The 26,260-nt window shown below is 36.0% G+C and overlaps 1 protein-coding gene across 4 annotated transcripts in view; it reads left to right on the top strand.

Annotated features, from left to right (window-relative positions):
• The first annotated feature begins 1,110 nt into the window (after nt 1-1,110).
• Nucleotides 1,111-26,260, top strand: part of eps8l3b (EPS8-like 3b) — a 30,005-nt gene continuing 4,855 nt past the window's right edge. Inside the window, exons 1-18 of one of the 4 annotated variants that reach the window (XM_022679337.2) lie at nt 1,111-1,254; nt 2,583-2,672; nt 4,198-4,235; nt 4,335-4,399; nt 4,655-4,813; nt 8,773-8,922; nt 9,931-10,019; nt 11,292-11,458; nt 11,828-11,961; nt 12,037-12,172; nt 13,624-13,694; nt 14,626-14,700; nt 17,319-17,464; nt 20,576-20,750; nt 21,369-21,400; nt 22,405-22,498; nt 23,416-23,520; nt 23,697-23,782. In XM_022679337.2, coding sequence (XP_022535058.2) covers nt 2,635-2,672; nt 4,198-4,235; nt 4,335-4,399; nt 4,655-4,813; nt 8,773-8,922; nt 9,931-10,019; nt 11,292-11,458; nt 11,828-11,961; nt 12,037-12,172; nt 13,624-13,694; nt 14,626-14,700; nt 17,319-17,464; nt 20,576-20,750; nt 21,369-21,400; nt 22,405-22,498; nt 23,416-23,520; nt 23,697-23,782 — 1,760 coding nt within the window. In that variant the 5' untranslated portion in view covers nt 1,111-1,254; nt 2,583-2,634. Of the gene's footprint in view, nt 1,255-2,582; nt 2,673-4,197; nt 4,236-4,334; nt 4,400-4,654; nt 4,814-8,772; nt 8,923-9,930; nt 10,020-11,291; nt 11,459-11,827; nt 11,962-12,036; nt 12,173-13,623; nt 13,695-14,625; nt 14,701-17,318; nt 17,465-20,575; nt 20,751-21,368; nt 21,401-22,404; nt 22,499-23,415; nt 23,521-23,693; nt 23,783-26,260 lie in introns of all 4 variants that reach the window. The other 3 variants (XM_022679339.2, XM_022679336.2, XM_022679338.2) reach the window with 3 other exon arrangements.

Below are 26,260 nucleotides of genomic sequence, written 5' to 3'. Positions count from 1 at the left end.
ACTGTTTTTTTTAAGATACGTTGGGTACGGGCAGGGGCGGATTTCCAAGCATCGTTTTTTTTCTGGGGGCCCTGATCAAATGGATTCTTTTGTATAGCAAAATGCAATATTGACTCTGACAACCTAGCTGTCTCAATTGCCACATCCTTGTCAGACGTTTTATTTTTGGTGGGCTTTGTCTGGCTTTCTGTGTTAGACTTCCTTTCTTTATTTTTTTTCATTTATTTTTTTGCCAACCTTTTGGCCAGCAGGGGGCCCCCTGATCCCTGGGGCCCCAAGCAATTGTGTGGTTTGCATGGTGGTAAAATCTGTCCCTGGGTACTGGTTACTATGTGGTGAGCATCAGCACTCATTTCAATTAGATTTGCACTACATGCTATCTGGTGAGCATTAAATACTATGTAGAGAGCAATGAATATTTCCTCGTTACTATCAGGTGTGCACTAGATATTTTGTGGTCACACACATTGCTATCTTTGAGCACCTGATATTATGTAGTGAGCACTCTTTACTATCAGGTGTGCACTAGATACCACATTGCCTACTACATAGTATGCGGTGCTCATCACTATTTTTACCTAAAAAATACACTATAATCCCTTCTTTAATTGACTCTTGAACAAAGCAATACAAAATATACTGCTTTCAAAACACATTTTTCTGTTGTTTCAAAAGTTATCTCAGTGTTATTTTGTAAGATGCGATACGGCACTGCCCGAATCATTACCCCGACCCTTCAAGGCGGCCATAAATACTTGGTAAGCACTATTGCTGGCTGCCTCACTCCCAAGAGGACAAAGTTCTGGTCATATGTGACGCATGCGTCATCTTGGGCCTGTCTAACTGCTTGGCGCATGAGGTGTTCCCAACCTTTGAACTGGGCATGTAACTTTTTTTATTAGTGTCTGAAGACCCCTCAGCAGTTCTATTTATATATTTACTCATTTATTCTGTTCTAAGCATTAATGAATGATATTTGTGTTAAGCAGATCAGGATTTGTGGACTGCTGAGGTTTTGTCGGATGAGGATGGAACAGATGGAGGGGTTATTTTTCCACTGCACCGAGTCAATCAGTGACTCAGAACCACCCTCACCTCCTCCCTATCTTCTCCCTCAGGTGAATCTGGACTTTGCACCAGGTTTTACTAAGGAAGTTTGAGATACCTTTCTCTTATTGTATGTATTGATCGGTAATGGTGGTGGATTAACTAAGGTTTGAGAATGAAGCTCTGAGGAAGAAGACTGGGTCTCAGGTAAGGGGCAGGGTATACATATACATTTTCTTCAGTTTTGATAATTACTGCATTAGTTGACATCTGGGAAGCTTGTTAATGTTGTTAGTCTAGACTTTTTCTTATTAAGTTACTCGCCATGTACACAGCTTTATCAGCATATTATTATATTATAACCACCACTTATTTCTACACTTTCTGTCCATCTGATCAGCTCTATTGTTCAAACAGGGGTGTCCAAACTTTTTTTGCTGAGGGCCAGAAGGAGAAATATATTTGAAGTCACGGGCCACAGACTCTGTAATAAAACAAATAATGAAATATACCACTTTAAATACTACTTTTTTCCTGATAATTTCATTTACACACCATTTTACTTGACTTACTATCTTTATCTTTGACAGTGTTGTGTAAACTAAGATTTTTCAAATTGATGTTTAATTTCATGATGTGTCTTAATATTAAACTCCTTAATTACGGCAACTTTTAGACTCTTTGGCCCGTTTTTCTGCGCTAGAAATGCGCACTCTCTCCGCTTTTAGACTCTTTGGCCCGTTTTTCTGCGCTAGAAATGCGCACTCTCTCCGCTTTTAGACTCTTTGGCTCGTTTTTCTGCGCTAGAAATGCGCACTCTCTCCGCTTTTAGACTCTTTGGCTCGTTTTTCTGCGCTAGAAATGCGCACTCTCTCCGCTTTTAGACTCTTTGGCCCGTTTCTGACACCTAGTTCAAACTTTTAATCTCACATTATAACAAGCTGCTTAACAGCGGGTCAACTTCTATATCTAAAATACCTCGCGGGCCGCTCCAAAAATGGAAACGGGCCGCAAATGGCCCGCGGGCCGTAGTTTGGACACCCCTGCAGTAGAAGCACTAATAGTTCTATAACTACAGACTGTAGTTCTGTATCTGTTTCTCTGTATACTTTATTATTAATCTTATTACTGCAGTGATTAGCATGGTGGTGGTTTATGAGGTGTTCGTATGTATTGTGTTGCTGCTACGAGTGGATCAGACACAGCAGTGCAGCTGGACTTTTTAAACACCCATCAGCATCCTGTGGGAAGCATCCTGTACCTACTGATGAAGGACTAGAGAAAGACTAACACAAACTGTGGGGCAACAGATTCAGAGCTTCTGTTTTTGAATTTACATTAATAAGATGAAACAGTGAGTAAAGGCAGTGTTTAAGAACTCCAGCAGCACTGCTGTGTCTGATCCACTCATACCAGCAGTACAAGTGCTAGAATTATAGAGTGGTCATAATCTTCTATTATATCACAGGGTGTTGGTTGGTTTCCCTTTTACTACGTACATCCTCCTGATATCATGTCTTTATCTTCTGGTACAGGGTGGCATCTCTTTTGCTATTACAAGTAGGTGTGTGACTTCAGAGGAGAGAAATGTACGGGAACATCAGCGGCTCAGATTACCAGCCGAGGTACTACCAGCACCACGTTAGACAAACATGAACTTTTATTTATTGTTTTGAACACTGTTGTATTCACTTCATTGTTTTATAAAATTGAACATTTATGGACAGACTCAAAGATCTACAGTACATAGATCAAGCAGCTCTTAAGTATGTTGCATACAGCTCTGGAAAGAATAAAGAGACCCCTTCAGTTTCTGAATCAGTTTCTATGATTTTCTATTTATAGGTATTTATTTGAGTAAAATTAACATTGTTATTTTATTCTATAAACTACAGACAACATTTCTCCCAAATTTTAATTAATTTGCAGAAAATGTTAAAAGGCTGAAATAACAAATAAAATGCAGAGCTTTTAGACCTCAAATAATGCAAATAAAAAAAAAGTTCATATTCATAAAGTTTTAAGTTTTTAAGTTCAGAAATCAATATTTGGTGGAATAACCCTGATTTTTAATCACAGTTGTCATGCATCTTGGCATGTTCTCCTCCACCAGTCTTACACACTGCCTTTGGATAACTTTATTCCACTCCTATCAGATTGATTTGATGGCTTGTGATCGTCCATCTGCCTCTTGATTATATTCCAACTCATCATTTTTAAATAATTATTTTTAACTTGTATTTATTTCCAGAGCTGTAGTGTATGTTGCATTTGATTTTGGTCATTGTGATGATGTTAGGGCCCTGAGCACATCACCAACTACTCAAAATACAGACATTGTTAAGACCGACGCAATACTTACTGGGTTCCTAAAAGAATGGCTGTGCACAAGCCACCTGGTTCCTTAAGGTATAGGTTGAGGCCAAGGGGTGTCCTGGGGCAGGATGGGCCTGGGGTACTTGTGCGGGAAGGAAAGAAGAAAACAATGTAAAAAAAAAAAAAGAATAATCTTAGCATTGTAAAATATACTTACCTGAACATCTTAAATGTTACATGCATATGTATAGTGTTGTGTAAAAATGTTAATAATGTAAAATATCAGCACGTACAGTTGTCTTGCCAGCCTACCTGCAAATAAATTATTTAATAGTTTAATCTGGGGAGGACTAAGAGTATTTAAGGGCAGGCAGGCAGTCACACTAATGGGGGACATACTGCTTTAAACATGGCTGGTAAATTGTTGGGAGATATAGAGATTGAGAAAGGGTTTTAAGTGTCAAGAAGGTGGCAGCCGCTACTCCATCTTAAACTCCTGCCAGTGTGAAGAGTGTATATAGTAGTTTATGCAGCTCTGGAAAAAAAATAAAAGACCACTTCTGATTCCCTGTGAACCCTATTCAAGGGCTAAGCTTGTCATCAGCATTAACCATCTTGAAACAGTCATGCTGTTTTTAGCAGAGAAACCTGTATTTGGTGTGTTTTGAAAAGGTATGCTAGTCAACAATCACCACACCAGCATGCATTTCATATTATATAATGCCATTTATTAATAATACAGACATAAAGAATACAATATATATAGTATAGGCCACACTGATGGACACTGTTTTAATATTGTAGAGGTTTCTTACTTCACTTGTCTCTTCACAGGCTGGATATGTCTCGGCCCAGTGCGAAATCCATCTATAGTGAGTAAAACTCACAATTTCTCAAAATCATCATTTTCTAAAGCTTGAGTAAAGCTGGTATGACCAACCTCTCTATATTTTCCTTATTTCTCTACACAGTGCAGAGGAAAGAATATTCAGAATCTGTGAACAAGCAACCAGATGCCTTTCAGTACAGAGTGGAGGTAAAGATCAAACCGCTTTTATTACACTGTATATCAATTCTATAACACTTTCAGTGACTTCATATCTACTCTATTAGTCAGCTTATGAAATAAAGTTGGTTTCTGCTGCTTAAATGTGATGTGTAGATCATTCACCCTATTATATCTTACAAATGTAGGTTATATTTATTGTTTTAAAACAGTCAAAAGTTTGTACAGCTCTTTCACTTTTGGTTCAGCTGCCACTGACCGGCATGTGTTTGGCCTCTTCCTCAGCACCTGTTCACATCCGAGTTGGACAACAGGGAGCTGAGCAGCATCGACGACTGTGTGGCCAAGCTGAAGAGTCTGGAGAGTCGAGGGAAGGTGTGGGGTCAGGACATGATCCTGCAGGTGCAGGGCACCGGTCTGCAGCTTTGTGACATTGAATCCAAGGTTAGACTCATTATAGTAACTCTTAAAGCAAAAATGTGTCTCTAACCCAGATCTACCTTATGGTTTCTGACATGCCACAGGCCAAGTCAAGTCAAATAGTTTTTATTGTCAATAATACATATGTACAGGACATACAGAGAATTAAAATTATTTTAAAAACTACAGCAAGTACAGGAAATAGATACATAGTATAAAAGAATAGGAGACACTATATGTACTATACAACAAGGACACAGTAAACATACGTGAGACAGAAGACAACAGTGCAATAGCAATGGGGGGGTGAAAATAAGATATATAATATCAAGGGCGTAGGAGCGGGCTTGATATTGGGGGGGACACATTTGCCAATATGAACCCAAGCCCACCCAATAGTTTCCTAGAACAACATTTGTGGAAATTACTTTTAATTAAAAGTAAATTATTATTATAAGGTGATTTTACAACCTAAACATGTTACTCCACATTACAGCTACTGTTGTTAGAAAAAATATGCAAGCAATGTCTGAGTTATCACCTAATATTTAAAATAATATAACAGATTATTATTATTATTATTATTATTATTATTATTATTATTATTATTATTATTATGTATTGGCATGTCAATTCTGTTGTATATTTACATTTTCTCCTGCACTTTTATTTTTTTCTACTGAGAGCTCTTCTTAAGATGGTGTCCTTTTATGTAAAAGAATGTAACTTTACGTTTGACTTTTATAAACGTCAGGATATGTGGTCTTACTGTGAACTACAAATGAACAGAAGTCACGTTACAGCAGTGTTTCTCAACCCAGTTCTTACATATTCTACTGCATATTAAAACTGTTCTGCATATTCTAGAGCTTCCTCTGGTGGATATACATGATTAATTTAGGCTCCATAGGGGGCTAAAGGATTTTAACAGGTAAACTCAGTAAATGACTGTTTATTAGCTGATCAGGTGGAAAACACTAGTTTAGGGCAGTGATCGGGGTTAAGTAACTGCTTTAAACTACCAACTTAAAGTACTGTACTAAATTCTGGCGATCATCTACATCCAGCTTCTAGATAACTAGTTAGTTAAATCAATTTTCGTTCATTATAGCTCACAGTAAGTCCTATAATCCTAAATGAATAAACAGTTTGAAAATTAAAGTGATTAGCTGATCAGGTACAGAGAAACATTACATATATATTTTATTTTTTTCCTTTAACCCTGACTCCCAATCTAGCTAATTCCGAAGTTAAGCTAACTCACTAACAGCTGCAGTTTATTAATCACAGTGTGTTTAAACTGTGTGCTGATTCAGAGACGTGTATTTTTAACCAGCTATCAGAAACATATCATCACAGTTGAAGTGGTTAGCCTATCGTTACCTTTCTTTTATAAAAATCTCCGTATATCCAGATCTGTTTTTAAATCAGCTGAAGCTGCTGCGTCCCGATCCCGCTGCTAAATCTCACAGCGAGGGGGCGGGGCTTCCCCAACAGCAAACTGCCTCTGCTCCGCGCGCCGCAAAACCAGCAATCTGATTGGCTGTTTCTACTGAGAGGCGTGACTTAATACCTGAACCGGCTCCGTGATTGGTCCGGTCTGTCTCCTCATTAATAGTACAGCTGACCTGAGCGAACTGATATAATTTTTGGGGGGGACAAATCCACCTGTTTCTAATATTGGGTGGGACATGTCCCACCCATCCCCCCCGGTTCCTACGCCTATGTATAATATACAGAATGGGGACACTACATGTACAATACAACAAAGACATAAATAAGACAGAAGACAATAGTGCAATAGTGATGGGAGGGGGGTAATTAAGATGGGATGACAGTAAAAGTATAAACAGAACCCGTATAAACAGTACTGCAAATATGATATAATAGCTTAAGGCTGGTAAAGTGAATGAGTGCATAAAGTTCTTAAAGTTCACAGTTTATGGGGAATTAAAGTAAGTAGTGCAGTGCAAGTGTAGCAGTAGTGCAGGTATGGGATGTGCACTACTGCTACACTCGCACTGCACTACTAGTCATAGGCCATAAACTAGTATTGTGTACCATTGCGTCCATTCTGAAGCTAAAGAACACTGAACTGACCTGCAAGATACAGTATGTGTGTGGGGTCTTTTGTATCAAATGTAGATGTGATTTCTGACATAAGCAATTCTAGTCACACACTCCGTCACAATTATAACCGACCCACTGTTGGTGGTAATTATGTTAATACCTTCTATTAGGGGTGGGCGATACGGCCCTAAAATAATATCACGATATTTCATGGTATTTGCGTGATAACGATACTCTTGGCGATATGACAAAATCAAGACTGAATTTTAAAAATTATTTCGAGAACACGCTACTGCAACAAAATGAAAATTAAATTTATTATTGTATAGGATATGTTATGGCACACCACTTGCGAAAGTATTCACAACCCTTGAACTTTTCCACATTTTGTCACCTTAAATGTATTTTATTTGATAGAGATTTGAAATGATAGACAAAAGTGATAGGAAGAAAAACCTTTTCTGTTTTTGGATGAAGGATTGTACAGTGCTCCTTGGGATGCTCAAAGCTTGGGATATGTGTTTATAACCTAACCCTGCTTTAAACTTCTCCCCAACTTTATCTCTAACCTGTCTGGTGAGTTACTTTGTCTTTATGATGCTGTTTGTTCACTAGTATTCTTTAACAAACCACTGAGGTCGATACAGAATGGGTGTATTTATACTGAGACTGAATTAAACACAGCTGCAGGACTCAATTAACTAATTAAGTGAGTTCTGAAAGCAGTTGATTTCACTGGATTTTATTTAGGAGTTTTTTAGGACTGAATACTTTTGCACGTCACACTTTTCAGATTTTTATTTGAAATAAATTTTTTTTAAACCAGGTATAATTGTCGTTCCATTTAACACTTATGCAATATTTTGTGTTTGTCTCTCACTTAAAATCTCAATAAAATACATTTAAGTTTGTGCTTGTAAGGGTGTCAAAATGTGGAAAAATTCAAGGGGTATGAATACTTTTGAAAGCCACTATAAATGATACTGGACAGTAGGCCTGTCACGATAAGAATTTTTTGTGGACGATATATTGACTCAGAAATTATTGCGATAAACAATATTTTTATAATTTTAAGACTTTATTAAATGCCACTGATATAACGATAACAGAATAGCATAAAAAGGCAATTATACACTTTTTAAAGACAGCACAATTTAATTAATCATTTATTATAATTAGTTTGGGAATTATATATTTATTTCTTCACCTTCTTTTGTCGATACTGCGTGTATGGGGTCACAGTTATTGAAGCATGACTGGCTAAAATACTGTTCACTGTTCTTTATGTGAATAAACATACAAATAAACGCAATAGACGATATCACGATTATCGAAAATGATTGAGGTCATGTTAATTTATTGTACGATAAATCGATATTGCAATTATCGTGACAGGCCTACTGAGCAGATACAATCTCTAGTCTCTAGTACATATATAATGGGAAATGAGAACAGTGTGAATTTTTCTCTTTTGCTAAAAAAAAAAAAAAATATATATATATATAGTACCCTTTTAGGGGTGGCAGATATGACACTATTAATGCACGATATTATTAGGTTCGATACGATATGGCACACCACTACCTTCTATGATGTATCCCTGGTACACACGTGACACTGTGGATAAAAGGAGTGTTAAATTTCTGCACAGTGTTAAAAAAAACTTAATGTCCCATCCAGCTGACCCCCACTATCATGCCTCTCTTAATCTCTTATAATTCAAATCACCTTGCCATGAGCACACAGGCCTACATACTGCTGTCCCATGACTTTTGGCATTCACTATCAGTATACACTCTCTCACTAATTAAGTGAATCAGCTTCTACTGGACTCATAAAAGGCTTAACAAGGACGCTTCTTCTTTCAATATGTTTTTATTCGTCCCTTATTGTACAACATGTTGACTCTGCAGGAAGTGCTGGAATCGATCCCTCTTGGCAGCATCTCTCAAACGAAGTCGATCCTGGACAGCTGCACTTACGACTCCCTTCTGGCCGTCACTGTTCAGGGAAACAGGCGGGGACCTCCCAAAATTTTCTTCTTCCAGTGTGAGGAAACTGGGGTCAGTAATTCTCTTATTAATTCTGAGTATTGAATATAGTGTTATAGATTCCGGTTAGAAGTTTAATTACAGTTTGATTATAAGATTCACCCAATGTTTATGTGAATTATTTAGAAAAATATATAGATGTTAGTATGTATGTGATTATGTTTGCATATATATATATATATGTGTGTGTTCACATGTTTAATGAAATTCTGAATGAAATTACTGATAGACAGGGGTTGGACAATGAAACTGAAACACCTGTCATTTTAGGGGAGGAGGTTTCATCATGGCTAAATTGGAGCAGCCTGGTGGCTAATCTTCATTAATTACACATCATTGCACCAGTAAGAGCAGAGTGTGAAGGTTTAATTAGCAGGGTAAGAGCACAGTTTTGCTCAAAATATTGCAATGCACACAACATTATGGGTGACATACCAGAGTTCAAAAGAGGACAAATTATTGGTGCACGTCTTGCTGGAGCATCTGTGACCAAGACAGCAAGTCTTTGTGATGCATCAAGAGCCACGGTATCCAGGGTAATGTCAGCATACCACCAAGAAGGACCAACCACATCCAACAGGATTAACTGTGGACGCTGTAAGAGGAAGCTGTCTGAAAGGGATGTTCGGGTGCTAACCCGGATTGTATCCAAAAAACATAAAACCACGGCTGATCAAATCACGGCAGAATTCAATGTGCACCTCAACTCTCCTGTTTCCGCCAGAACTGTCCATCGAGACAATAAATTATTGTGGTCTAAAACCAGGTGTTTCTGTTTCATTGTCCAACCCCTGTAGATGTCCAGGGGTGATGGAGATGAACATATGGGTGCGTTTTCTTTTCTGTTCACTATTGTTGTTATATTATTTGATAAGCTATAAGAAATGAATAATTAACTTATGTAGTTCTGAAAATGAGGCATTGAAGGGCTTGAATCTTTTATGTTTGTTGATAAAAGCTGCAGAGAATGCATGGAAATGTTATTCCACTCTCTCTGTTCCTCTGTGTTGAATGTTGCAGGCAGAGGAGGTGAGGGGTGATTTGGACAGAGCTATCCTGCACAGTGATGATCCAGGATTTCAGCCAAATGAGCCTATGATGGATATCAGGTATGTAACTTATCATGTTGTAGACCTTTTAAAAAGGAGCATAGATCAATAAGAATCCCAGTTTTATTTATGCAGTAAACAAAACAAACCTTCCAGTGGAAGGTTGACTTGTAATAGGAAGAATGGTATCTCTCTATCATTCAACTCAATGCAACTGTAGGCAGGACATGCCAGCGACTGCACTATGTAACTCTAGAGAAGCTCCATGAGTCACATTCATGTAAAATCTTGTAATATTAACTCATCCCACATTACCACATCCCAGTGATTCTTTCACTTTGCCCTTGTACCAGTAAATGAATGAGTAAAACTGTCCATAAAGAGGAGGAGCTTAAGAAGTGTGGTGCACACTACATTCTGAAAAAGTGAATTACCCATTCATCTCCAAAAACCTCACAAATATTCTGTAACATTTAAGCAATAAAAGAATTACATCTGCACCAATTGAACTTTGTATTGTTCATGAGGAGCACTTTTGAGACGTGGGTCTCTGCAGCTCGGAGTAGTGGATGTGTCGAAAGGTGTAGGCGTGTCGAAAGGTGGTCGTCTATTGGTCTATTGGAGCTGACGTTTCAGCGTGGCCGCCATTTTGGAGTTGGCAACCATGCGCCCCCAGTGGATTTATTTACACTGAGAAAGGAGTTTAATGAACGTATAATATTCACAATCTACCTATTATTACTTATTATGCTTTTTAACAAAGACAGACATATGGTACGGCATATTAATAAGTGCATAAATTCATTAATTTAATATATATATATATATATATATATATATATATATATATATATATATATATATATATATATATATATATATATTAAATTAATGAATTTATGCACTTATGAATTTATGTCTGTGTGTGTGTGTGTATGTTTAATTAATTTATACACTTATTAATATGCCATACCATATGTCTGTCTTTGTTAAAGAGCACAATATAAAGTATTTCAGCACATATTTGTAATGTGTCACAGCGTCCTGAATCATTACTACATCTCTGCTGTTTGTAACAAATCAAAACGTGTGTAATTGGTGGAGTTGTGATTATTATAAATGTATTTAACCCTTTCGGCAGTAAAGTTTTGACACGCCCACTCTATTGCGTACACCACCTTTCGACACGCCCACTACTCCGGTCTGCAGAGACCTTTACTTTGCACTTTTAGACAATCCTTTTGCCTGTATCTCTCTGATTAATATATATATTGTATATATTTTTTCAAATATGTATCATAAGTCTGCAGTGGCTTGTTTTCTCTTCTGCAGGACTAATCTGGAGAATATAATAGGCCAAGGCTATTCGATGGGTTTTCGTAGACCTGGTCTGTCCCCAATGCAGCCTGCACCTGCGTCCCCTCCTCCTGCACCTGAGTTCCCTCCTCCTCAACTCAATACTTACCAGGAGTATGGTAAAGAGTATGGTAAAGATTATGGTAAGCACATTCAGGATTGTTTCAATACTGTTTTTTGTCAGAAAAGATTTTGAAATATCTACAGCTTCCACACAGCATAGCAGCAAATTATTAAAAGCTCCCAATAAGATCTCTGCATGTTTTTATATAGTATCATTTATATCAGTGTGTAGTGTCCAATTAGGTGCAAAGTATCACATGGATCTGGCTTGTAACACATTCATTCACTCACTCACCCATGTTTAGCAGTCTAAACATGCTCTAAAGGAGGTGCTGTTAAAGCTTAAATTAATTCTCAAATAGCTTCCAGTGCTTTGCATGGATGCAGTGTTCATGTTGTTATTTGGTTGAATTTAGTAAAAAAATAGATTTTCTGGTTTGTGTTTACAGAGGATCCTGTGTTTGTGAATAGGGACGACGCCCGTTACAGTCCAGAGATGTTTGAGCCACCAATCCGCTCAGCACAGCCGTCTCCACCTCCTCCTCCTCTGGGTCCTCAGTACACAGACATTGACAGAAGTCTAGTCAGTTCATATTAAAAATAAAAACTCAATAAACAACACTATAAATTGTGTTTCTGTCTGTAAATTTAACTACAGTTTTCTTTTGTCCAGGAAATCTTTAATCATGTAATAGATGATATTGAGATATTCAAGGATAAAGTTGGAGCAGCTTTAGAACAAGAAACAGCAAGGAAGAAAAAGAAAAAGAAAGACAAAACCCCAAGGAGATACGGTGAGTAATTACACAGGTATGCCACATATCACATACAGCTCTGGAAAAAAATAGTTTTTTTATTTTACCAAATTAAAATCCTATGGAATATAGTCAAGAGGAAGATGGATGATTACAAGCCTTTTTGCACCAGGAGTGGCATAAAGTTATCCAAAAGCAGTGTGTAAGACTGGTGGAGGAGAAGTTGCCAAGATGCTTGAAACCTGTGATTAAAAAACAGGGTTATTCCACCAAATATTGATTTCTGAACTCTTTAAACTTTATAAATATGAACTTGTTTTCTTTGCATTATTTGAGAAGCTCTGCATCTTTTTTGTTATTTCAGCAATTTCTCATTTTTTGCAAATAAAAGCTCTAAATGAGAATATTTTTATTTGGAATTTGTTGTCTGTAGTTTATAGAATAAAACCACAATGTTGGTTTTATTCATATATAAACCTATAAATAGCAAAATCAGAGAAACTGATTCAGAAACTAAAGCGGTCTCTTTATTTTTTTTTCCAGAGCTGTATCATATTCTTTAGCTTCAACGAGACATGGCAAAAGTCATGGCACCCCTTAAAAATTCCTATCCTGAATTCTTTTTGACATGATAGTGTATGGTGTATATCAGGGATGGGCAACTGGCGGCCCGGGGGCCGCACACGGCCCTCGTCATCACTCAGTGCGGCCCGCGAATAGATCAAAAATAATTTCATAATTTCATAATTTAAAAACAAAAAACAAAAAAAAACGTAATTCTACTTTTGACCGCTAGAGGGCGCTGCCAAACAACCACGAAAATTGACATTGACATCCAGTCCATTGTGAGCCAGCAGGCCAAACCACAGCTCTCTCATTAGCTTCAATAAATGTTGGGCCTCTGTGGTCTAGTTTTCTGCTATTATTGAATGAGCTATTTGCAATCAGTTTTTAAATCTTTTTTGTTCTTTGTTATAAATGAGTTCAAATGCCTTTTGCACTTTTATAAGCAAATGTTTTGTCCTTGTTGCTTATGAAGGACTTGTTATAATGAACTTATTTTACACAGAGGAACTACTGTATTTGCAATCAGTTTTTTAAGCAAACTTTTTGTTCTTTGATATGAAGGACTTCCTTTTTGCACTTTTTTTAAGCAAACGGTTTGTCTTTTGCCGTATTAAAATGCATTAATATGCAGAAAATAGTTGTTGATAAATGTTGGTGCTGTAAACATACAGATATAAGTTCATATAAAATTTGTTCTTATTGAAAATCATTTGTAGCGTTTTTCATATTCAATTATTTGAAGTGCGAGGTCATGTGGCCCTCCAATGGTCATGCTGAAAAAAATGTGGCCCTCTCCATCATGGAAGTTGCCTATCCCTGGTGTATATGCTTCATATTAGGATCACTACTACAGCTACTACTGATATCACATTTGTTTGAGCATCATAAATCCTGTATTGTTTAACATTTAATCTCCTGTTCAGGTGAGAACTTCCCCTCCATACAAGAATACATTAGCTGCCTTCAGAAATTCAAATATGCCTTCAATATTCTGGTAAGTCAGAGATGTTCCTCTCAGAAGATGTTCTCTAATCTCTCTAATTCACTTCACTTTTATTCTGGCTATTGAAGTCATTGATAATTAAGATTTCCTTACAAAATGCTTTAATGCAAATAGACTAACATGTCAAAAGTCATGGGATAGCAGTATCTAAATGGATTGTGAAGTGTTACGTCAGTGGATGGCTTGGAAGGTCAATGTCTGTATACGTTGTGAGGTGTAATGCTGTGAGGTTGAACACCATGGAGTGAATTTTGTGCCAAAAATTTTTACACGAAAAATAAAATCCGCAATCAAAATTTTAAAAATCAAAAGAAAAAAAAGTGTATGTTGCAAGTTCAAAAGACAAAAAATATATGTAGCAAATATATATTTTTAAATATACTTAGTTACTTCATTATTCTTTGCAGCTATTTGGTAAACTAAAATAATTTTCAAGTAACTGCAAAGAATAATAAAGTAAAGTAAAGTAAGTATATTTAAAATATATATATTTGACACATTTTTTCACTTTTAAACTTGCAACACACACTTTTCCTGTTGATTCTTAAAATGTTAAATTCTGATTTTATATATTTGTTTGCATGAAAGCATCACTACAATGTTACGTTTAATTTTGATAATGTTATTTTTAACGTTTACATTATATTATTAGAATCTGTATAGCTGGAAACGTTATGTGAGATATTTTCTGATAACATTGTGTTATAAATATTATGTCACATGTTTTTAGAGCGTTCCTGAAACATTTTTCTGTAATGTTACAGGCTAACCTTTCTGCAACCTTTTTAAAACTTAAAATTAAACTTAAATTCATAATTCAAATGTGCTTCAAAGAGTTTTTAGTTATTACCTTTTTGGTAAAGCTTTATTTTTGTATGAATAATGTATTGTGTATTTTTCTGTTCTAATCTGATTACTGTAGGCAAATGTCAGCGACCACCTCAGAAATCCTGAAGCTCCTGAATTCGTCCACTGTCTCTTCATTTCACTTTCCTATGTGAGTATCTACCACTCCTGGGAGCTTTAATTGAGCTGTAAAAGCATTAAATATATTTTGCATATACTGCCTTACTGTTGGTCACATGGATCACCACATGGTTTACTGTAACAGTGATAAGAGTGGGAGTGAACTGCTGGGATTATAAAAAGCATAGACGAAATATCAGTTACGTATTATAACTTTATATCTTTTACTGTAAAAAAAAACAAAAACTCTTCCTTAAGCACAATAAAAAATTAGTGATAATAAACAGATACAGCTCTCCAAACTAAATATGCACATTTATCACCCAGTTATATAACTGGACTACCATTTCCCTACAATTTACTGTTACTGTTTTGTGACAGCTGCATCTTAATCACACATACATATACAGTACAGGTCAAAAGTTTGGACACATCTTCTCTTTTTCAATGTGTTTTCTTTATTTTTCGTGACTATTTACATTGTAGATTCTCACTGAAGGCATCAAAACTATGATTGAACATAGTTCTTAACAAAAAAAAAAAAAAAACGAAACCAATTTTTATATTCTAGTTTCTTCAAAATAGCCCCCCTTTGCTCTGATTTACTGCTTTGCACACTCTTAGCATCATTCTCTCAATGAGCTTCAAGAGGTGGCCACCTAAAATGGTTTTCCAACAGTTTTGAAGGAAGGAAGGAGTTCCCAGAGGTGTTTATTAGCTCATTTTTTGTTAAGTACATAAAACTCCACATAACTGTGTTCCTTCATAGTTTTGATGCTTCAGTGAGAATCTACAACAGGGATGGGCAACTGGCGGCCCGGGGGCCGCACACGGCCCTCGTCATCACTCAGTGCGGCCCGCGAATAGATCAAAAATAATTTCATAATTAAAAAAACAAAAAAAAAAAACGTAATTCTACTTTTGACCGCTAGAGGGCGCTGCCAAACAACCACGAAAATTGACATTGACATCCAGTCCATTGTGAGCCAGCAGGCCAAACCACAGCTCTCTCATTAGCTTCAATAAATGTTGGGCCTCTGTGGTCTAGTTTTCTGCTATTATTGAATGAGCTATTTGCAATCAGTTTTTAAATCTTTTTTGTTCTTTGTTATAAATGAGTTCAAATGCCTTTTGCACTTTTATAAGCAAATGTTTTGTCCTTGTTGCTTATGAAGGACTTGTTATAATGAACTTATTTTACACAGAGGAACTACTGTATTTGCAATCAGTTTTTTAAGCAAACTTTTTGTTCTTTGATATGAAGGACTTCCTTTTTGCACTTTTTTTAAGCAAACGGTTTGTCTTTTGCCGTATTAAAATGCATTAATATGCAGAAAATAGTTGTTGATAAATGTTGGTGCTGTAAACATACAGATATAAATTCATATAAAATTTGTTCTTATTGAAAATCATTTGTAGCGTTTTTCATATTCAATTATTTGAAGTGCGAGGTCATGTGGCCCTCCAATGGTCATGCTGAAAAAAATGTGGCCCTCTCCATCATGGAAGTTGCCCATCCCTGATCTACAATGTAAATAGTATAAAAGGTGTGTCCAAACTTTTGGCCTATACTGTACCTGTAGCTCTATAAAATAAAGCCATGACTAGTTGACAAGCCTAGCAGCACTTCACCTAGTATCTAGATTAAAAGCAGATAGTAAATAAAGCAGCTTTTCTGCAAAACACTGTTCTAATTAAACTTTGTTAGTCTAAAATTACTTCAGAAAAGAGGAAATGGCATATCCTGCCGAATGGGTGCCATTTCTGTCCCCAGGAAATAACACATATATTTAAAATACATTTTATTATTAAGCATAGTGTTTTGTACATTGACCTAATTGCAAAAGTAAGATATGTAATTAAAAACATTAATAAAAACTACTTAAAACACTGATAAAATAGCATTTGTTACTTGTCCCCACTCTCTAACTTTATCATGAAATCTAATTATCAAAATACTTCAGAGATTCTAATGGACTTAATGTGTTATAATATCAAGCCCACATTCAGTGCAGTTTTGTTTTCCCACAAAATCTTACAGGACTTCATGCATCCCTCTGCTGATAACTTTTATGGATATGCAGATTTCATTTTCCAGCAGGACTTGGCACTCTGCCCACACTGCCAAAAGTACCAATTGGTGTTATAGAATATTCTAATTTTCTGACACACTGACTTGTGACTTGTGGTTTTTTTTATTGACTTTAAGCCATAATCATTAACAATAAAATAATAAAATGTTTTTTTTAAATAGATCACTCTGTGTGTAATGCATCTATATAATATATGAGTTTCATATTTTTAACCGGATTACTTAAATAAAGTAACTTTTTAATGATATTCTAATTTTTTGAGATGCACTACTATGTAAGTCGCTGGAACATGCTGGACACAGGCAGGCTAGCATCACAAACAAAAATAATTATGACAAAAATTACACATTTGCTTGTCAGCTTAACTGTCAAAGATTTATTCAACCACTTTCTGCTGTTCATTAGTCCACTAGAAAAAAATACTTATCGTGCAATCCATAGTATCAGTATAATGACAATACAGTTGAATTAAATTAAATCAAAACATTTTCTCAATGTACAGACTCTTATATATCTGTTTATTAATTTTCTATTCACTTCTGTTCCTTTACTTTAGCTGGTGACGAAATTTCCTCCAGACGTTCCAGGATCAATCCTGAGCCCTTTCCTCACAGAGGCAGCTCTGCAGCTCCTCACTCAGATCGTCACACCAGAGGAGGACAGGCTGTGGAGCAGTTTTGGAGACACCTGGCATGTTCCCAGGTCAGCAATTTATTATTATGTTATTAACATGATAAAGACAGTAGCAGATCATTAGAGAAGAGGACTATAGTACAATAGTGCTGTACAGGGAAATTTGGATTAAATCACTAAGGCTTGAGGATACTGCTTCGCCATCAGCAGCCGGAGTCCGAGAGATCAGCACAACTGGCCTTGAGGGTAGATGGGGATCTCACCCCTCATCACACCTAGTGTGATGCTGGCTGACACAGATGCCTATTGTCTGATTTATTTGGATGGGGAACGCTCACGTTCCTTCAAGTGTGCTGCCTACCCAGTGAGGCGGCTGGCGGTAGGGGTGTGTGATATGGCCCTAAAATAATATCACAACATTTCAATAATATTTTTGTAAATATGACAAAACACTGAAAATATATAATTTTTTTAATTGAAGGAATTTACTACTGCAACAAAATAGTTTCAAACGTTCAGTAGAAATTAAAATAATAATAATAATAATAATAATAATTTAACAAAAAACATCTACCACAAAACTACAAAGTAAAATATTTAGTTCATGCATATAAACTGCAAACATAAACAATTATATATATATATAAAAATATATTTCTTTGCAGTAATTAGTAAAACAAATGCAAAATAAACTGCTATCAAAACAGAATTACGTTATGATCGCAATACAGATTTTTCTTTTGTCTTATAGATTATAACAATATTAGGTACCACTTTAAAATAAGACTACCTTTATAAAGGGTTTATAAATGGTTTATAGTTAGTTTATTAATGGTTACTAATTAGGTTGTAAATGCCTTAAAAATCATTAATAATCAGTTATAACACATACGTAGAAAGGGCAACAATATAGATGGCTGTGGATTCACTATTTGGCAAACAACAGGTCATTGTTGCCCTTTCTACGTATGTGTTATAACTGATTATTAATGATTTTTAAGGTATTTACGACCTAATTAGTAACCATTAATAAACTAATTGTAAACCATTTATGAACCCTTTATAAAGGTTATTTTAAAGTGGTACCCAATATTATTGCGTACAGTACAATATATCACATGTATTGAAGGAGGCATTCACCTGTCCACTCACACCTAGTGTTTGGAGCATTGCAAGTGATGGGGGAGACACAGTGAGTGGGTGGGGTAATTTGCTCAGCAAAATTGAGTAAAAACTAGACAGACAGACAGACAGACAGACAGACAGATACAGATAAATTTTAGTGGTATTAAACAGATACAGCTCACCAAACTAAATATACACATTTATCACCCAGTTATATAACTGGACTACAATTCCCTACGATTTACTGTAACTGCTTTGTAACAGCTACGTCTTAATCTCTATAAAAGAAAGCCATTTTTACATAGTGGAAAGGATTTACAAAGTGTAAATAGCAACTACTGAATTCAAACAATGATAAAAACTAAAAATGACAAAAATTGAGATACTTGTTTTCAATAAACAGCAGTGATATCAAATTAAGAGTTGCACAGATGAACAATAAATTAAATGTAGGGTTTAACTTCCATCTGCACATCCCTCATCTAACAGCAGAGAATATCCAGTTATTCTGTTTTGTGAACAGTTGGTCTAAAGGGGGCAGTGGAGGCTCAGAGTTTAGAGCTCTGTGGAAATACCCAGGTTCACCAATCAAACACAATTAGACCCTTCTTTTTTTTCTCTCTTTGATTTTTTCTTTTTTTTGTTTGGATATAAGAGCAATACTAAAGTATTAAATTTAATACAAAAACATCAAAGTTGGATTTACAGTAAAAACTAGGGTTTGAAGGAATATTCTTTCAATACAGAACAATTAAACCATTAGAGCAGGGGTGTCCAAGCTGGTAAGTTGGCCTGCTGTTAAGCAGGTTTTTATAATGTGAGATTCAAAGTTTGAATGCTAGGTGTCAGAAACGGGCCAAAGAGTCGGAGTGGGTGCGCATTTCTAACACAGAAAATCGGGCCAAAGGGTCTAAAAGCGGAGAGAGTGTGCATTTCTAGCGCAGAAAATCGGGCCAAAGAGTCTAAAAGCGGAGAGGGTGCACATTTCTAGCGCAGAAAAACGGGCCGAAGAGTTTAAAAGCAGAGAGAGTGCGCATTTCTAGCGCGGAAAAACAGGGCAAAGAGTCTAAAAGCGGAGAGAGTGCGCATTTTTAGCGCAGAAAAACGGGCCAAAGAGTCTAAAAGCAGAGAGAGTGCGCATTTCTAGCGCAGAAAATCGGGCCAAAGAGTCTAAAAGCGGAGAGAGTGTGCATTTCTAGCGCAGAAAAACAGAGTCTAAAAGTTGCCGTAATTAAGGAGTTTAATATTAAGAGAAATCATGAAATTAAACATCAATAATATGAATTAATATGAATTAATTTCTTAATTAATTGACCTGCTTGTCACATTCAGACCCTGCGTCCATTCAATGGACATCTATTGCCTTATGTTTTATTGTCTGTTTGTTTTTTCTGCATAACACTATTTGAGACATGTTGTCCATAAGAATAGACCATGAACCAGCCAATGAAAAAGTTTACAAGCCATTGGAGCAGAAGCTTAGCCCCACCCACTATACTGGGAAAAAACAGCATCTTTTATGTGATTTAGAATACTTAAAAAAATCACGTTCAGGGATAGTTTATGAAATAAAAAGATCAATATCAAATAGATAGAAATAATAAATGTTAAACAGACACTTTCAATGCAGTGGACATTAAAAATGCATTGGATTAAAATTTGAGTTTTCATTTGTTACAGACAGAAACCAGCATTACCAATCTCCATCCCTCCCAAAAAATCTAAACTAAAATCAGCAGTGTGGGACTACTTTGCATACCTGCCAAACAGATGATTTTTTATATCATATCTATAAGGCTCATTGTATCTTTTAATCATATGTGTAACAAACCGTGATACTGCAATAACCACAATACAGTGGTAATTTCTGAAACAGTAAATATACCATTAAAATCGTTTACTGTTGCAATCCTAGTACAGTATGTCTTCATGGGCTTTTTTGAGTATGAATTGAAACTGATTTGGTAAGAAACAGATTAAGTCTGCTGTTTATAAGTTCATTTTTTGACTATTAAATATTAATATTTAGAATCTTCCTTTTTAAATTGTTCTCAGATCTAAGTGGCCAAATGGGGACAAGATGGCACCTTATGTTCCAGTATTTTATGATGGCTGGGAGCCTCCAATGCCAGTTCCTCCACAATACACACCACCGGTAAACCGGCCGCCATCACGGAGCGGCAGCCAGCGCTTCCCAGAGAGACGCAGCCCTCAGCCACCACCTCCTCAGGTAACAACAGAACTCTCCATATGAACATGGGCATTTTACACTGATATACCACATCATGTAATGGGATATGGACTAGTGTTGTGTCCCATGACTTTTGCCATGTTTTATAGAAGCTAAAAATCACTGAAAACTGATTACTGTTTGCATGGACAATTCTAGCCGGAAGCTAGAACGTTACGATCACCCACTTATATTAAATTCCTGGAGCACACGTAACACTGTGGATGGATGAATGTTAACTGAATCTGTATTTTGATTATGCAAAATTATGTTGTTCATTCTGATTTTGAAATTTGTGTATTTTCCAAATTGTGACATTTATTAGGACTATTCATTTTTTTTTATTATTTAGATTCTGCAATTTATGTCAATTATTTTAATGGTTGTCTGATTATGTTTTTTTTTTTCCGATTGCACAAAATGACATACTTCTGAATGGCTGTTTGGATACATTTTTAACTAATTGCCCAGTCATATGTACAAGAAAACACCTCACAACTTATACAGATGTGAGCATTCTCAAGCCATCCCCAGAAGTAACCCTTCTTAAGTAAGATATGGATTTTTAAGTGCATTTTAATGACACAACATTGTTTAAACTTGTTGTTTACTTACCAGGATAACCGGCCTTTTGGAGCCCCTCCAGCACGGTAAGCGACAGCACATGACCCGAATGTCTTGAGATAAAAACACTGCTGTAGTTGATAGATATAAATAAAGCATACAGTGCGGCTGTCTGGCAGCAGTGATAACACACCATGCTTAATTTAGTTATTGGTTTATGCAGTTAAGAGCTAAATAAAATGCTTAAATGGCCAATTTACAGACATCTAAAATCCCTTTTGGTGCAAAATAATGGTAAATTAAACTCTTTATTTGTTCATTGTATCTCTAATAGTTTGTGGAGACCACTTCTAACGAATGCAGCATTTAGCTACACACACACACACACACACACACAGTTTGTTCAACCCTGTAGAGAAATATTGCCAAAAGAATATGACTTTCTGGACCAGATAATCATCAACCTTTAGTATACAGGGGTTGGACAATGAAAGTGAAACACCTGGTTTTAGACCACAATAATTTATTGTCCTGATGGACAGTTCTGGTGGAAACAGGAGAGTTGAGGTGCACATTGAATTCTGCCGTGATTTGAGCTGCCATGGTTTTATGATTTTTGGATACAATCTGGGTTATCACCCAAACATCCCTTTCAGACAGCTTCCTCCTGCATCCACAGTTAATCCTGCTGGATGTGGTTGGTCCTTCTTGGTGGTATGCTGACATTACCCTGGATACCGTGGCTCTTGATGCATCACAAAAATTTGCTGTCTTGCTGTCTAATGAAAATTGGCCACCAGGCTGCTCCAATTTAGCCATGAAACCTCCCACACTAAAATGACAGGTGTTTCATTGTCCATTGTATATAGGCACTATATCAGGCTAAGGCTAGATGAATGTAAAGCCTAGAAATCTAGAATCTAGAAAAATGAGACAGTTACTACAACAAAAACAGGATCTAGGATCCAATACTCTTGATTACAAAATAATCTATAATTGAGCATATGTTTATTCATATATTGTGCCTTAAATTAAGCTGTTAAGCTGTTGTTTGTCAGCTCAGACTGTGTGTATTGTTTTTGTGCTGTAGCTCAGACGGGCCGCCGCTCTACATGCGAGTGATGTATGACTTCACAGCCAGGAACCGGCAGGAGCTGAGCGTGCTCAAAGGTGAAGTGGTGCAGGTAAGATGGGCAACAGGTGATCTATAGAGACTGGGGCTAAATCCAGTTAAATCTCTTTAAAGTGATCATGTAAATGAAAGAGCACTTACTCTCCTAACACCTCTAACTAACTAACTACTTCTAACCTCATTCCCTTCTTCCCCTCCTCATTTCTTCCTCTTTTCTTTCTATTTCCTCTATTCCAGTATTTCCCTTCTGGCCTCTTTCAGCCCTGTTAAATGTTCTTACTTTTGCCTTGCTTTGTTGTCAGATATTGTTTATGTACCTCATCATTTGTAAGTCACTTTGGATAAAAGTATCCACTAAATGCAGTGTAATATAATCTAATGCTATTTAATCAATGCACATGTGCATATATATTTATATAAAATTAAGAGACCACTCAAAAATGATGAGTTTCTTTGATTTTACCAAATTGAAAACCTCTGGAATATAATCAAGAGGAAGATGGATGATCACAAGCCATCAAACCAAACTGAGTAAAGGCATAAGGCTATCCAAAAGCAGTGTGTAAGACTGGTGGAGGAGAACATGCCAAGATGCATGACAACTGGGTTATTTCATCAATATTGATTTCTGAACTCCTAAAACTTTATGAATATTAACTTTTTTTTGCATTATTTGAGGTTTGAAAGCTCTGCATCTTTTTTTGTTGTTTCAGCCATTTTGTGTGAATAAAATTCTAAAATAAAAGATATATATACATATATATATATATATATATATATGTATATATATATACATATATATATATATACATATATATATATATATATATATATATATATATATATATATATATATATATATATATATATATATATATATGCTTGCCTTGACTTGCCATGATATTAGGCTAAAAACCAACACAGATTCACACTGTATTTAGAAAGTTGTTTGTGTATATATTTCTGCAGGTTGTAGACAAGTCCAGGCAATGGTGGATAGTGCGGAACAACCGCCAGGAGGAGGGGCATGTGCCTCAAAATGTTCTGGAACCCATGAGCGGGGAGGAGCCTGCTGTAAGTCCCTCACTGATTTTTCCTCCATTCATTCAGAAGCTCAATAAACTGCTAATGTTTTTTTTTTTTTTTAACGCACTTGACCCATTTGTATACCACACTTTGATATTACTAATTATTGTTAAATATTAAAATAAAGGAAATTTGTTTTTTTTTTCCCTTTTGTTCTGCAGCAGAGAACGAACAGACCTCCAAATCTAGACACGAGGTCCAGTCCAGAGGAGGTCAGGAACTGGCTTCAGTACAAGGGCTTTTCCAAAGCGTAAGAAACTACACAATACACCAAACCACATTGGGGCAATTATTAAGTAATATTAAACATATTGTGACCTACCTGTGACATTTATATTGTTGTAGTTATGATATAACAGTAGGGTTTTTATAGAGTGCAAAGTTTTAGCTTCTGACCTTCAGTTGAGATCGTTGAGATTCATCTTAATTGGAGATAAAATTGGATAAAATTATAAATAAATATTAACAAATATATATAGCTCTGGAAAAAAATAAGAGACCACTTCAGTTTCTGAATCAGTTTTGAGTAAAATGAGCATTGTTGTTTTTTCTATAACATATAGACATTTCTCCCAAATTCCACATAAAAATATTGTCATTTAGAGCATTTATTTGCAGAAAATGAGAAATGGCTGAAATAACAAAAAAGATGCAGAGCTTTCAGACCTCAAATAATGCAAAAAAATCATATTCGTTCATTTTTTGGTGGAATAATCCTGGGATTTAATCACAGTTTTAATGTATCTTTGCATGTTCTCCTCCACCAGTCTTACACACTGCTTTTGGATAACTTTATGCTAATCACTCCTGGTGCAAACATTCAAGCAGTTCAGGTTTTAAATTTAGTAAAATTAAAAAACTTCAAAAGACTTAAGTGGTCTCTTATTTTTTCCAGAGCTGTATATGTATATAAATCTTTTGTTCAGTTTTCTTACAATACTCCACAATAACAAAGCAAAACAGGTTTAGTATTATTTTGTATATTTTATTAAAAATGTAAGACATAGAAATATCAAATTTACAAAATACAGATCCTTTGTTGTAACACTTGCAGTTGAGCTTTGGTCTAATAGTGCATCTCAAAAAATTAGAATATCATTGAAAAGTTACTTTATTTCAGTAATTTAAATGTAAAACTCCTATATTATATAGATGTATTACACACAGAGTGATCTATTTTACTTGATATAACACAGTGGATCAACACCATCAGATGACATGTCTCTCCAAACCATCACTGATCATCAGTAAATTTCTACATTTATTTTGTAAATCAAGGGAGCAGAGTCTGGAGGAAGAGTGGAGAGACACACAGTCCAAACTGCTCGAGGTCTAGTGTGAAGTTTCCACCAATCAGTGATGGTTTGGAGAGACATGTCATCTGCTGATGTTGATCCACTGTGTTTTATTATCAAGTCTAAAGTTAGTGCAGTTTTGTTTTCCCACAAAATCTTACAGCACTTCATGCTTCCCTCTGCTGACAACTTGATGCAGATTTCATTTTCCAGCAGGACTTCGCAAATGGATGTGATTTCTGCTAGAGTCTGGTAAACACGCGAGACTATGAGAGATGAGAAAGTGGCTGTTCAACAAAAAAGGAGTGCCAAGTTTTGAAACCCTCCAAAAACCTGTTTTTCCGTGTGTTAGTCTGGAGTAGTGATTGAATGAGCAGATTGATGGAGTTTGAATGGAGGTTAATGCATCACAGTGGTTTTGAGTTACACTATTCTATCTTAATACTGAACTATTTCTTCAGAGCTCGTCCCGTTTTGGGAGTGCCCTATATTATATCAGTGGCCTGCGTGACAATGCAACAGCTGTGGTATCCGATACCATACATATTTACCCCACAGCCCCACCCACCCTCTGACCACAAGTGCTCTGCTGATTTTGGGTTCCGTTTAAAGCTGTAACTCTGCCTGCTTTTAGAAAAGCAAACAAAACTCAGTCTATAGGAATCTGTACAGGCTTATATAACGCATATAACCTTGGCTGGCACACACACACACACACACACACACACTAACACAATTAACTGGCTTAGTGTCAACTTGCCCAGATGGCATTTTAGCATTGAATTAATAATTATGTTATGGTTGAATCAACGTTGAAAATTAAATCAGTGTTAATATGGTAATATGGTTAACATCACAACCTTTTAACCTTTAATAAACCAAAACTGATTGAACATCTGATCTCAAAAACAAAACAGTAAAACCAAAGTGAAGAATTGGTGCCAAATTTAAAAGCAATTACTGCAAATGCAAGTAAAAACACTTTTTCTTCGTTTTTTAAATTGTATGGTTATGGAATGTAAAATGCAAATTCAAAAGGCAGAAGGTTGAGGACATTATGTTGATTCAACGTTAAAATGTTAACATTTGAAGAACCATTTAACATTAAAGACATTAAATAAATAAACAACAACAGACATTACTTCAACTGAATTTCAACCCCATTTCAACATTGAAGGTCGGTTGTGTGCCAGCTGGGTGTCCAAGACTTACTGCACATATTTTCAGTTTTAAGAATAATCCTGATCCTGCATTTAGTGTTGATGTGATTTGTGCTGTTTCTGCAGTTTACATATACCATGACTTTTGGCATGTCTATATGTTAGGCTAGTATCTATTTTCTTGGTCAAAACTGGAGCACTACAGAGATATAAACTGTAAAATTTGGTTTGTCCGTTCCACATTAAAAGTATTACTGTGGCATTAAGCAACTG

This window comes from Astyanax mexicanus, chromosome 12 (assembly GCF_023375975.1).
Source record: "Astyanax mexicanus isolate ESR-SI-001 chromosome 12, AstMex3_surface, whole genome shotgun sequence".
Classification (NCBI taxonomy): Eukaryota; Metazoa; Chordata; class Actinopteri; order Characiformes; family Acestrorhamphidae; genus Astyanax; species Astyanax mexicanus.
This window is presented reverse-complemented; position numbering and strand designations above follow the sequence as displayed.